At 40.8% G+C, this 12,361-nt stretch overlaps 1 protein-coding gene and 1 long non-coding RNA gene across 9 annotated transcripts in view; one reads left to right on the top strand and one right to left on the bottom strand.

Annotated features, from left to right (window-relative positions):
- ENOX1 (ecto-NOX disulfide-thiol exchanger 1) overlaps positions 1–12,361 on the top strand; it is a 311,721-nt gene that overhangs the window by 246,818 nt on the left and 52,542 nt on the right. For 7 of the 8 annotated variants that reach the window (XR_013174569.1, XR_013174570.1, XM_077158331.1 and 4 more), the window contains 2 exons: positions 6,355–6,462; positions 10,873–10,929. Coding sequence is in view for 6 of the 8 variants with exons in the window: in XM_077158331.1 (XP_077014446.1) it covers positions 6,355–6,462; positions 10,873–10,929 (165 nt within the window). In the remaining 2 variants the exon portion in view is untranslated. The remainder of the gene's footprint in view (positions 1–6,354; positions 6,463–10,872; positions 10,930–12,361) is intronic. The other variant, XM_077158333.1, reaches the window with a different exon arrangement.
- LOC143681360 (uncharacterized) overlaps positions 1–12,361 on the bottom strand; it is an 86,924-nt gene that overhangs the window by 48,959 nt on the left and 25,604 nt on the right. The window lies entirely within an intron of this gene.

The raw sequence follows: 12,361 nt of genomic DNA on the forward strand, positions 1-12,361 counted from the left end.
GGTTGTGTCTGCCTAGAGGATGGGGATCTTTTCTATTTGAATGAAGATACCATAGGTTTGCTCTTGGCTCCCAAAGCCTATATTGAGTTGGGACTTAAATAATGAGCAGGAGTCTGCCTGGCAGAATTCTTGGTGGTGAGCTTGGCATGCAGTCAGGGAAGAACCTGGTATTTCCTGGAAAAGATAGGAAGTTCAGTGGTTTGAATTTTATTCATTTGGAGTTGGAGAACTAATGGAATTTTTTAAGCATGGAGCACTTTAGTTCTAGGTGGTCAGCTCTGTCAGGAGTGTAGGATGAATGGCAAGAAGAATTGGCAAACCCTAGAGGAGAGGAGATGGTGCTGTCAATTATGACAGTGAGGATGGGGTGCAGAGAAGGTGGAGGCATAGGCAGGGAGGTGTGAGGGTGATGATAGGGTGAGAGAACTGGTATCAAGTTTTAACTTTGGATACCAGGTGAATATCACAACCAGCAACCACAGAGGAAGGAACATCATTTTGTCTATGGGGCAGGGAGATGATAAAAAGCACAGTTTGAAACGTGATAAGTTAAGGATCTGGTGGATATTAGAAGCTAGGCAGAGGTTAAATCAGCTTTGTAAAGCATAAACTCATGAGTTATATAGGTGAAGCCATGGTGGAGGTATGATCAACTAAACAGAGCATGTAGGAAGGAAAAAGAGAACCAAATTGGCACGCTGGTTAGCAACTAGAAAAGTATTGGAGACTTTAGGAAGATTAGTTTGGGTAGAATACTGGGGATAGAAGTCACTTGTAGTAGAGTGAGGATTAAATAAGCATTAAAGAAGATAGTTTTCATTCCCAGATGCACATTAAAATTACTTGTGACGGTGGCTTCTGTTTGTTTTGTTGTTGTTGTTTTTGTTTTTTAATTGTCAATGCCTGGGTCCCATATCTAGATATTGTGTACTAACTGGTATTTTAGTATCCTGGACTGCTCAATCAAATGCCCTGTAATGGGTTGACTTAAACAATGGGAGTTTATTTAGTTTATATCTTTAAGGATAAGAGAAGTCTACATCAAGGCCTCGTCAAGGTAATGCAAAGACTAGCCTCTGGGGCTGGCTGCTGGTTATCCTTGATGCTTGGATTCTCTGTCACATGGCAATGCACATGGCGGCCTCTCCTGGCCTCTCCCTTCTCTTATGGGTTCCATTGACCTTCAGCTTCTTGCTTCCTGTGGCTTTCTTTCTGTCTGAATTTCATTCCACATATAATGGATTCCAGTAGTAGGATTAAGATCCATGCTGATTGAGTTGGGCTGCAATTTATCTGAGGCAACCTTATCAAAAGGACCTACTTACTTCCAATGGATTCATACCCACAGGATGAATTAAGTTTAAGAACATGTCTTTCTGAGGTATATGACTCCAAACCATGACAATTAATCTCATGTGGGGCCCAGGAATCAGTATTTCTGAAAAGTTCCTCAAATAATATTAATGAGTAGCCAGAATTTAGAAATACAGCTCCTGTCTGTTCTTTCAAGAAGTGTTAATAAACCTCAGTAGCTAGCAAGCATATGATGCAATGTTTAAAATCATAGGGAATCAGAGAACTAGAAAAATGTTTAAAGGTGAGAAACCTAATATTACTATAAGACTGGAGAAATTAGAAAACTGGATAATGCCAAGTGTTAGTATCGATGTAGAACATAGAAACTCATATACCATGTGTGGGTGGGTAACCTGGTAGAGCATGTTGTTGAGAAATTTTAGCAAATTAATTCCTTAGACATACATTATGACTCAGATGCCCCCCACCCCCCCCACTGGTTATGCATCCCTGAGAAATAGTCCCATAGGGCCATAAGGGAAGATGCACTAGCATATTCCATTGCGGCCTCCTAGAATATCAGGAGAATTGGAGATAACGAGGGAGGCTTTCACTTGGAGAGTGTATTAGGTAAAATTGGGTTATATACCTCATAGGATATCAGACAGCCATCAGAAGCAATAGGTCAGTTATATACATCTAACATAGATGGACCTTAAGAATATAGTGCTTAGTACAAATGAGGAAAACAACATGAAAATATAATATGGAAAAATATATAAATACAATATATATTTATCAAACACATATTCAAATAAAAAGGATGTGTCCTAAACCATTAAAATGATTGCCAGTGCATAAAAAGAGAAGGGAGTGGAATATGGTGAGGAAGGAGAAGGCATTTTATTTACAAAGTGTGACTCCAAGGAAGAATGAGATAGGATGGAAGTTTAAGTTGTAAGTAGGGTCAAGAGAAGGTGTTGTATGTTTTTAATAGAATGAAGAACACAAGTACATGTGTAGATGAAATGGAAGACTCCAATTAAGGTCTCATTTTTCCACTTCTTTATTCAATGTTGGTAATAACAGCTGAGAGCTATGTCCAAGTAGTGTTCCTTTCTTTGTCCTTTCCTCAAACTTAAATTCATTTTTTCTCATTACTAAAGTGATACAAGCGCCTTACATATAGACCAGAAAATTGATATGCAAAATTAACGGAAAGGCATCTGTTACAGTTTACCAAAGCTGCTGGATATGAGTTGGCTTTTACAATGGGGATTTATTAGTTTACAAATATACAATTCTAAGACCATGAAAATGTCCCAATTAAAGCATCAACAGGATGATACCTTCCCTGAAGACAGGCTGCTGGCATCTGGGGTTCCTCTGTCAGATAGCAAGGCACGTGGCTGGTGTATGTTGGTCCTTCACTTCTGAGTTTCATTGCTTTCCACTTCTGGTTCAATTTCCTCCTCTCTGAGCTTCTGTGGGTCATCACTTAGCATCTCCGGGGCTTTTCTCTCTGTAAGCTCTGTAGGCTTTTTCTGTCCTTTATCCTCTCAAAAAGGACTCGAGTAAAATGAGGATTAAGACCCAATTTGAATGAGATGGGGTCACATCTCAGTTGAACCAACTTAATCAAAAGACCCCATCCACAATAGGTCTGCACCCACAGGAATGCATTAAAAGAACATTGCCTTTTCTGGGGTACATAACAGCTTCAAGCCAGCACAGCATCCATAAACCCACCCACCCAGATTCAGAATTCATATTTTTCTCTATGAATGTGTTACAAAATTAAATGATGCCTCTTTGAAACCTGAACTTTTTCACCCACTGAACAGTATATTGTAAACATTTATGTCCAAAGACAGTTCTGCCATTTCATGTTTTTTGTACTACAGTTTTCACATTTTTGTACTTTCTGTTGACAATTTCACTCCTTAAAATGACCCACAAGTGTAAAGCTGAAATGCTTACAAAAGCACAAGAAGGCTGTGATATGCCTTACAGAAAAAATATGTTAGATAAACTTCATTCAGAGATGAGTTACAGTTCAGTGGGCCATGAGCTGAATGTTAATGAATCAACAAGATGTATTAAATAAATGTCTTTGAACAGAAGCACACACAAAATAGAGTTATGTATTGATCAGTTGGTGACAGTGTGACTAGAGGCACCCAGGACCCTTACTTGCATTTCCCCTGGAAGCGGTGGTTCCATATTTGCTAATTCAGTGTTTGTACACTTGGTAGATTATAACTACTGTTAACAATGAGAATCAACTGTACTTGTTTTTACTACTTTGCTCATTTTTTCCCTCTTTGGTGTTTCTGTTATTAATTCAGAAGCATTCTTTTTGTATATGTATGCATATATTAATAATATATATTAATGAGAGAAGTTGTGGATTTATAGAAAAATCATGCATAAACCATGCATTGAGGGTGGTGTGACAGTAGCTCAGTGGCAGAGTTCTCGCCTGCCATGCCAGAGACCCATATTCGATTCCCAGTGCCTGCCCATGCCTGCCCATGCCAAAAAAAAGAAAAAAAAAACATACAGGAAGTACTATATTACTGGCCCCCCATTGTAAACACGTCACATTGGTGGGGTACATTTGTTACAGTTAATGGAAGCAACTGTATTTTTATAATTGCACTATTAATGATAATCCATGGTTTAACTTAAGGTTCACTGTGTTATTCAGCAACCTGGATTTTTTTCCCCATTTTTTAATGGCTGCATAGTTTTCCATTATATACATGCACTGTCACTGATCTAACCAGCCCTCTTCTGTTGGACATGAGTTGTTTCTAAATTCTGCTGCCTCTCACACTGCAGTGAACAAACATACAATACCTACTTTTGAAGACGATTTTCTGTCCTTCATGTGACTCATTTCAAAAAGAGATTTAAAGATTGGATTTGAAATTGTCTAATGAATTAAAAATTCATCCTCCTTCATCTAAGGCACAGCACCAGATCCCCCCCCGGAACTCTTCTGGGGCCAGTCATGAATGAGAATGAAGGAGCAGGGCCATTGTGCATTGTTTGCACACTGTTTTAGGTACTTGTCATTGGGCCAAAATACAATATCAGCTCCCTGGTTTCAGCCTTTTAATCAATTGATGTACGATTATATCACATAAACTATCACAGGAGCCAGCGTGGGAGGCGTGTATTACCTCACATGTGATTATGATGTGGCAGGTGGTGAAATAGGAGGCACTGAGTTTTTAGGAAATTGCAAGAAAATCACTATTTATGCTAGGGAGATGAAATAGGTTCTTAAATTTATCCCCAGTGCCAGACCAAGGACCAGAGTAAGCAAGCCCACGGGAAAGGACGGTGCGGTTGTCTGACTACTCCTTACCCCCATGCCTACTCCAAATGGGCGGTTTTGGAGATTTAATTTAATCTTTCCAGTTGGTGGGTTTAAGCATCCAAAATCCGGTGGCTGTGTTTGTGTAAGTCTTTCTGGTTCAGAACTTGCTGGGCAGCTCTGCAGGCAAAATTGTCGAAGTCCTGGAGCGGTATCCTCGCATCTGGAGAGAGAGCAGGAAGGCACTAGCATTTTCATATCATTAGTGAGCAGTAGAAGAAATGCACTTCTGCCTTTTCAAAATAGCCCTTTGTTGTCAAGAATAACAAAGCTGTTTCCAGGGCTGTCGCGCAGAACTCATGAGTATGTTCCATAGCCTATGTATATATTAACATATAGCCCGGTTCCAAATGAATTAGTGCTGGGCAGCTCTGTGCTTTTGGCCTCCACGTGAGTTATAGTTGACAGGGCAAGGAAAGCTCAAGGCTTACCCACATCCATTTAGTGTCCCTGCTTAAAAATAGCAGGGCAGGCCATAGTTTAGTGTTTTGACAGCTTATATCAGCAGTTTTCACTACTGATACATTGATTGCAGTTTGGACTTCTGTCTTGCTGATCTAATATAATAAAACATCACTGTCATAACAGAGAGAGTTCAAGAATCTTTTTGTGGTCCCAGCCACTTGGTGAAGTAGTTTTACCGAGCTTCTGTAAAGCCAACTTTACTGTCATAAAATGGATTAACCTTGGGCAAGTTAATTAAGCATTTATTTTTTTATTATGTAATTTCTTCATCAGTCAATCTGTAGTTTATTAACACTACCCTGCGTGTTTTTTACAACTACACACTTGTTCAAAGGACCAGAATGATGCCTTCACAAATACTGTAACAGGTTTTGTGCATTGTTTGAGTTTGCTAAAGCTGCCAGAATGCAATGTACCAGAAATGGATTGGCTTTTACAAAGGGGATTTATTAGGTTACAATGTAAGTTCTAAGGCTATGAAAATGTCCAAATTAAGGCATCAACAAGAGGATACCTTCACTCAAGAAAGGCCCATTCCATCTGGGAATTCTCTGTCACATGGAAAGGCACATGGTGACATCTGCTGGCCGTTCTCTCTTGGGTCGGTTTCCAAAATGACTCTCTCAGCTCCTATTGGTCCTTCTGGCTTCTGTTGGGGGCATTTTCTTTCTTCAAGTGACTGTGGGTGCTCTGGTAGCTTCTCAAGGGTAAACTGGATTTCATCTCTTAGCTTAACCTCTCCTGGAGTGTTTCTGTCTCCAAGGGTCTGTGTGTCCTCTCTTTGTTTCCTTGGGGGCATTTTTTTTCTTAGCTTTTCTAAACTCAGCTCTCTTAAAGGACTCCAGTAAGCAGATTAAGACCCATCTTGAGTGAGTGGGTCACAGCTCCATGGAAATAACCTATTCAAAATGTCCCACCTAGCAATAGGTCTGACCCCACAAGATTAGATTAGAAGAACATGGCTTTTCTAATGACACTTTCAGCAAGCACCCACATCAGTATCACAAATAACATAACACATCATAAACTGCAGTACTTTGCACTGTTAAGTGGGGGGTTAGACACATGGAAGTATTTTCCAACTGAAATCTGGACTAAGCTTTAAGGCATGTAAAAATCTTCTCCTCTTAACTGTGAGGAGATGTTTTGAATATTTTGTGGTCACCTGGCCTCTATCCTACTACTCTAAATATCCTTTATTTCTACAGCAATTGCTGACCATCCAGGAGGAGCTAAACAACAAAAAATCTGAATTGGAACAAGCGAAAGAAGAGCAGTCCCACACACAGGCATTAGTTAAAGTTCTACAAGAACAAGTAAGTGAACCAAACACCTTTGGTTGGTGAGTCAATTTAAACACCCCGGCATGCACCTCCCTCACACTTCATATATGCAAACGCTGTGAAGTTCATCTACAGGATAATTAGCCTGTGCCCTGTCAAACCTCCTAGCGGCTTTGTCAGGTGGAATTTGCCATCTCGTTCCCTAGCATCTCTGTCCTCACCCCTGCCTGCACCTATTTAGACAAGACAAGCCTCTCTGCCTCATGCGAGAATTTCTTCCAGAAGAGAAATGAATTTTAATAAAATTTAAAAATATTGGCAATGCAGATACATTTCGAAGTAAGCTGCTCGTTTCCTCTTCAGTCTAATAGTAAGGAAAATGAGTTTAGCATAACCCATGGCATCCTGCAGACACACGCATAAGAAGGACTGCTTCATAGCAACATTAAAAAAAGTATCTTCCCCATGCATCAGGGCGCTTATCTAACCAGGGTGAACCACAAGCCTTTTATGTGAAGTTTGTAAATCTGATCGCTTCGTTCTGGCTTTCTTTGATACTAAAGTGCAGCTGACATTGATAAGTGGGTCTGAAAGTATTGTCTTACAGCAGGGTAAGATGAATGGTTCAGCAGCAGGGTTCAATCTAAGCCTTGCATTGCACAGCAAGGACCTGGGAAGGCTCTGGAAATGCCTTCCTAGCTCAGGTCCTCCCTCACTACCATGATGGAATGAATGGTACTTTGGAAAAGAAAAAAGTCACACAGTAACCCCAGCCCTTTGACAGTATTCAAATTGCAGTCGTTTAAAAATTTTTTAAGTCACACACAATGGTTCATGTAAACGTTATTTATGCGAATATAATGGAGACATTTTTAAAAAGTATATCTGAAGTAGAGAGAGGTAACCCAAGAGGTCACTGTGAAGCAGTCATGGCACAAATGATTTTTATCTTTTAAGGGTTTGGGATAAAGAAAATATATTTTTAGTTACTTTCTCCTTAAATTAAAAGTGCATAGGGTGGACCACCATGGCTCAGTGGCTGAGTTCTCACCTGCTATGCTGGAGACGTGGGTTCCATTCCCGGTACCTGCCCATGTGAAAAACAAATTATAAGTGCATACAATTTGTGAAGGAAAACTGAGGATGTTAGTTTATAAATAAGTTAGAGCTTTGGAAGAAAATGCTGTATGAAACTAATCACTATCCTCATGTGACTAATGTAGACTCATTAACTTAAACTGAGGCTGAGTCTGTATGATTTTTGAAAAATTGAACTGAAAAGTATAATTGACTCAATTCACAGCAACCCACTGTCTAGAAGACGTGAAATTACTGTCCCTCCTCCTCTACCTCAATAAAAGGCTCCCAGGAAGGTGGAACTGGTTGGCTCAGCAAACTGGTTTGCTCATTCATGATCAAACAGACATAGTTCTGAGTTCTTACTGTTTTATGTCCTCTTTCTGTATGATTTTCTTCACTTAGATAACTTTAATTGGGGTGGGGATGGGCTAGATTTCTTTTTTTCTCTATAAATGAACCAAATATTTTATTTTGATTTGAACACCAAACCCCAGTCATCAAAACAGATCCTGAGTTTTGCAGAAAATATTGCTATATTCTTGTTATGGCATGCATTCTTAAAGAGCAAAGCACGCACAGACATTGATAAAACATCACACTCCACATAAAAAAAAAAATAGGAGAACGTGAACAGGATTCAAACCAAGCTAAAATCATTAAAGACTGGGGAATACAACTGAGAAGGAAGCAATTTTAAAACTGGCTCTATGCAAGCAAAGACACTGAGAATACATAAGCCTAAGAGGATCAGTGATAGGCGGCAGGCAAATGCAAGTGGGTGTTCTTGCCACCACCAGGCTCAGTTGGCTGGAGCCCCTTGCCCATGCCCCTGGCAGTGCTTTGTCCTGGGACCAGGTATGGTGCATGTTCTTTCCTCCTCCCTGCAGCCACCCACCTACATACAGAATTAAAATCACACCTCTCACCTCCAAGAACATCGCTTCATGAGGCTTTCTTTGGATTTCTAAGAGACATATGTGTAAACACTTTTCAGTGTCTGCATAGATATGGCCTAAACAAATGGCTTCAGCCCTGGAAATTCTGATTTGACCAGACATGGGAAGCACTGACTTAAATGATCACTGTATGGGCTGAGAGTCTTGGTGTTACACACACATACACACACAGACACACGCACACTCAGGAAAAGATGCCCTTCACTTGAAGACTTGGAATTTCGCTATTCAAAGCAACTGCCCTTGGTGGGAGCCCTGATTGGATGTGACAGATGGTGAGGACAGACCCATGACAGCATTGGCCCCTCGCCTCCAGGGAGGGCAGGCTTACTCCTCCACTTTCTGCCAGGTTCCCAGCCAGCACAGTTGGCCACGATGCAGCTTCTCTAGGTACCCCCAGGCCCCACGAGCTCCTGACTTCCATCTCCTTCACAATAGTGTTAGCTTCCTATATCCAGAGCTTATTCACAGGCTCGGCTTTCATCAGCTGAGATGCCCACCTCTTCTATCTGTGAGAGAGATGCAGTCCCCCGGGCTCCACAGAACAATGAGACGAGAGGGAAATGGGGAGCAAGTGGGCTAGGGGCAAAGCAGGGGCTGGCTTGAAGCTTCCACTGTGAGGAGAGGGGTGAGCTGGAGAAGGGAAGAAGAAGCTTCTGCTGGAAGACAGTTGCCCGTGGCCCTTCTGGCAGGAGAGAGAGGAGTAGCAGTGCCTGTAGCTGGGAGCAGGGTGAGAGCAGATGAGCAGCCTGGGAAGAGAGGGTAGAGGGAGAGGATGATGTGTGGGCTGAAAGAATGGCGCTTATTTAGAACGAGGGAAAGCAACAGTCAGGTCTTTAATGCTGGTCAAGGGGGATCAGGTTTTCACACAATAGTTCTTTACTGCTGAATGGTAACAAAACCTCCTTCTGAACCAACCTCAGTCCAACACAGAGAAAAACATGCTATTTCAGGCTATGCACCTAAGGGAAGAAGATGAGAATGCCTATAGAAAAGAAACCCTTAAGATAGGTTTTCTAAACCTTAAAAGGCTTTAGTTAAGTCCTTTTGCATTCCTATCACGGTGGTGGCCTTTTTTTGGCATGGACAGGCTACGGGAATTGAACCCGATTCTCCAAAATGGCAGGTGAGAATTCTGTCACTGAGCCACCGAACCACCATTGCCCTGTGGTGGGCTTTTTAATTTTCATATATATCACATGTGGCCTTGTCCCCCTGTATGTGTTACATGTGGAACTCAGTGGTGGAGCCCCAAAGAACAGTGGGCAATTTGCTTTTCTTCAGCAATGGTGATATGGAAATGAGCCAGAGTCTTCGGTCCCCTGCTCAGTTTCATCACGTCACCATTTCTTTGGCAAAGTCCCTCTCTTGGCACAGAGAGGGGCTGGCTTTCTTGCTGTGAGTTTGAGGTTGCTTTAAAAAAACTAAAGAAGTTTTCATCTTAATATGTACAAATAAGCAGAAAGAACCAGTGTCCTGAATCAAAGACATTGGTGATCTATAATGCATTTATTTTCTTTCATAGTTTAAGTATCAATTTTCCACTGTAAATACTTTTTATTTGACATTTAAGAGGACGATGGAGGAGATGCTGCTTCCTTAAGCATCAAAAGCCAGAAAGAAATACTGGCAAACAGCTGGAAGGCCTGTTCCCGCTTTTCCCTTGCTCTCTGCCTCGAATGTCTGCTTTGAGTTGTACTAGGCTAAAACGCCAATTAAAGATTTCCTGAAATTTCCCAATAACTGATTACTTCTAAGCCCTTTGAGAGAGGGTTATCTTTCCAAATGTTCACTGTTAGAAATCTCATTTGAGAAGTAGCTTTTCTTCTTATGCTTCAGTGGCCAAAGAGATGTCTTCCCAATTCTGCCCTCAAGAAAAGAAGAAAATAATCTCCTTTTAGGGCCTCCCCAAATGATGTCAGTCATTCAAATTCATTCTCACGGAGGACATGTACAGTAGCACTGCAGCATATTAAACAGCCCAAAATACATCGTTCATGAATAATGGTTACTATAACATCATTTAGCTAGTGGCAACTTGCAAACACTGCAGAGTTTAAATTAATAGCAATACGACTAGGAAATTGAATCATTTATTATTCTTAAGAACCAATTTTATACATTTTATGCCTATGGAACTGCTTTCTAATCTTATTATTTAAAAAATAATGACCAAGACCCATTTATTTTTTGCCAGCCATCAAGCTTCATAAAATATGGGTCCCAAACTGGTTTCAGTAAGACTCATTAGAATTATGTGCTCCATCTGTTCTTCCTCATTGGAAGTTTTATATAAAAAAAAGTGCAACCTCAGATAAATCTGTGTTAACAAGATGATGTACATGTAACAGATTTCCTTGGTTATTCATCTGTGTGTTTTTCTGTTGTTTTTCCTTAAAATTTGCAGTTAAAAGGCACCAAGGAATTGGTCGAGACCAATGGCCATAGCCACGAGGATTCAAATGTAGGTACACAAGCCAGGTATTTGTCGTCTTACTTGGTGTTGGTAGAATGTCCATCGGGGGTCAGGATTTTATTTGTAACATAAAGATAATCAGAAGCCCTGCCTCTCGGTGGCTTATTATGTTTACTATGCATGGTTTGGCAATAAAATATGGTGGATAGACACTGCTATTGTTAGCTTATGTGGCCAGTGACAATTTAGAAGTACTTGAGCAATCCCTACTGTCAAAACTTCTGATCTCAGTGAATTTGGTCGAGCTCTTCAAAAGCTGTAAACTAACCGTGTGTTGGGAGGATAAATGGAACAAGGCTGACAGGGTAACTGGTTGTATATTTCACGTGTATATATTGTTTTCCTGCCGGTAAAGATGGTGAGGAAATGGTTGTCATGTTGAAGGGGTTCTCAGAGCAACTACCTCCCAGGATAGCCCTTGACAACCCATATCTCTTCTGCTTCAAACCCAGAAGCGTGACTCTTCCAGCTTCTCGATAGGTCCTAGCTAGCAACCTGCCTTACCCTCTTAGTGTTCCTTGAAGATCCAACTGCCAGGACTTGGCCAAGTTTTCTTTTAACCTTGGATGTTCTTTGATCTCAGATGGAATATTATATATCCTAAAGATCATTGTCTTTCCATACGTTTGAGGTTTTTTTAATCTCTCTGAGATGTATACACATTTAATTATCCTCATCACTGAAAATACTTACTAAGCAGCTCTTCTCACATAACACAGAACACACATGGTAATGGATGCCTCATTACACTAGAGTGAGGAGAAATAATACATTTCATGTTTACTCTTGTTTTAATTATAAACAGTAAAGAGCCTGACATTCAGAGTGCATACCTGCAAAAAGAAGAAAAAAATCCCTCCTAATAATTACTGTTCCTATCACATAGGTCTTTAACAGATGCTATTTATTGAAACTCTACTGTGTACCTGGTGGAGAGGGGACATACTGTGTACCCTCAAGGAACTTATGACAGAGTTGAGGAATTAAGGAACACGTGGGCACCATACAAGCTGATGGGATCAGTAGGCAGCTGCGATGTGATGTAGTTTGAAATTCGGACTTCACTCTTTATTGGCTGTCAGCTTGTGAAATTTCTCTGAGCTTCATTTTCCTTGTTTGTAAGATGGACACCATAAGAACTTACCATAGTATTGTTATGAGATAAGGCATGTGAAAACCCTGAGGTGTTTTTATTATGGTTTCTGTACCTTGGATAATCAAGAAAGGTTTCTTGGGTCTGTGGGGTTTGGCTTTGGCTTTGGCTTTGAAGGATGGGTGGGATACAGAAAGTAGAAGACTTGAGGAAGAAGCCATTCACCCACAGCTCTCCAGTGGCAATACTAGAACATAAGTCATTGGTCTTCCCACTCCAGTATTTCATTGTTCTGTCCTTACCCTAGCTCCCTTCACTGTGTCCTTT

This window comes from Tamandua tetradactyla, chromosome 4 (genome assembly GCF_023851605.1).
Source record: "Tamandua tetradactyla isolate mTamTet1 chromosome 4, mTamTet1.pri, whole genome shotgun sequence".
Lineage (NCBI taxonomy): Eukaryota > Metazoa > Chordata > Mammalia > Pilosa > Myrmecophagidae > Tamandua > Tamandua tetradactyla.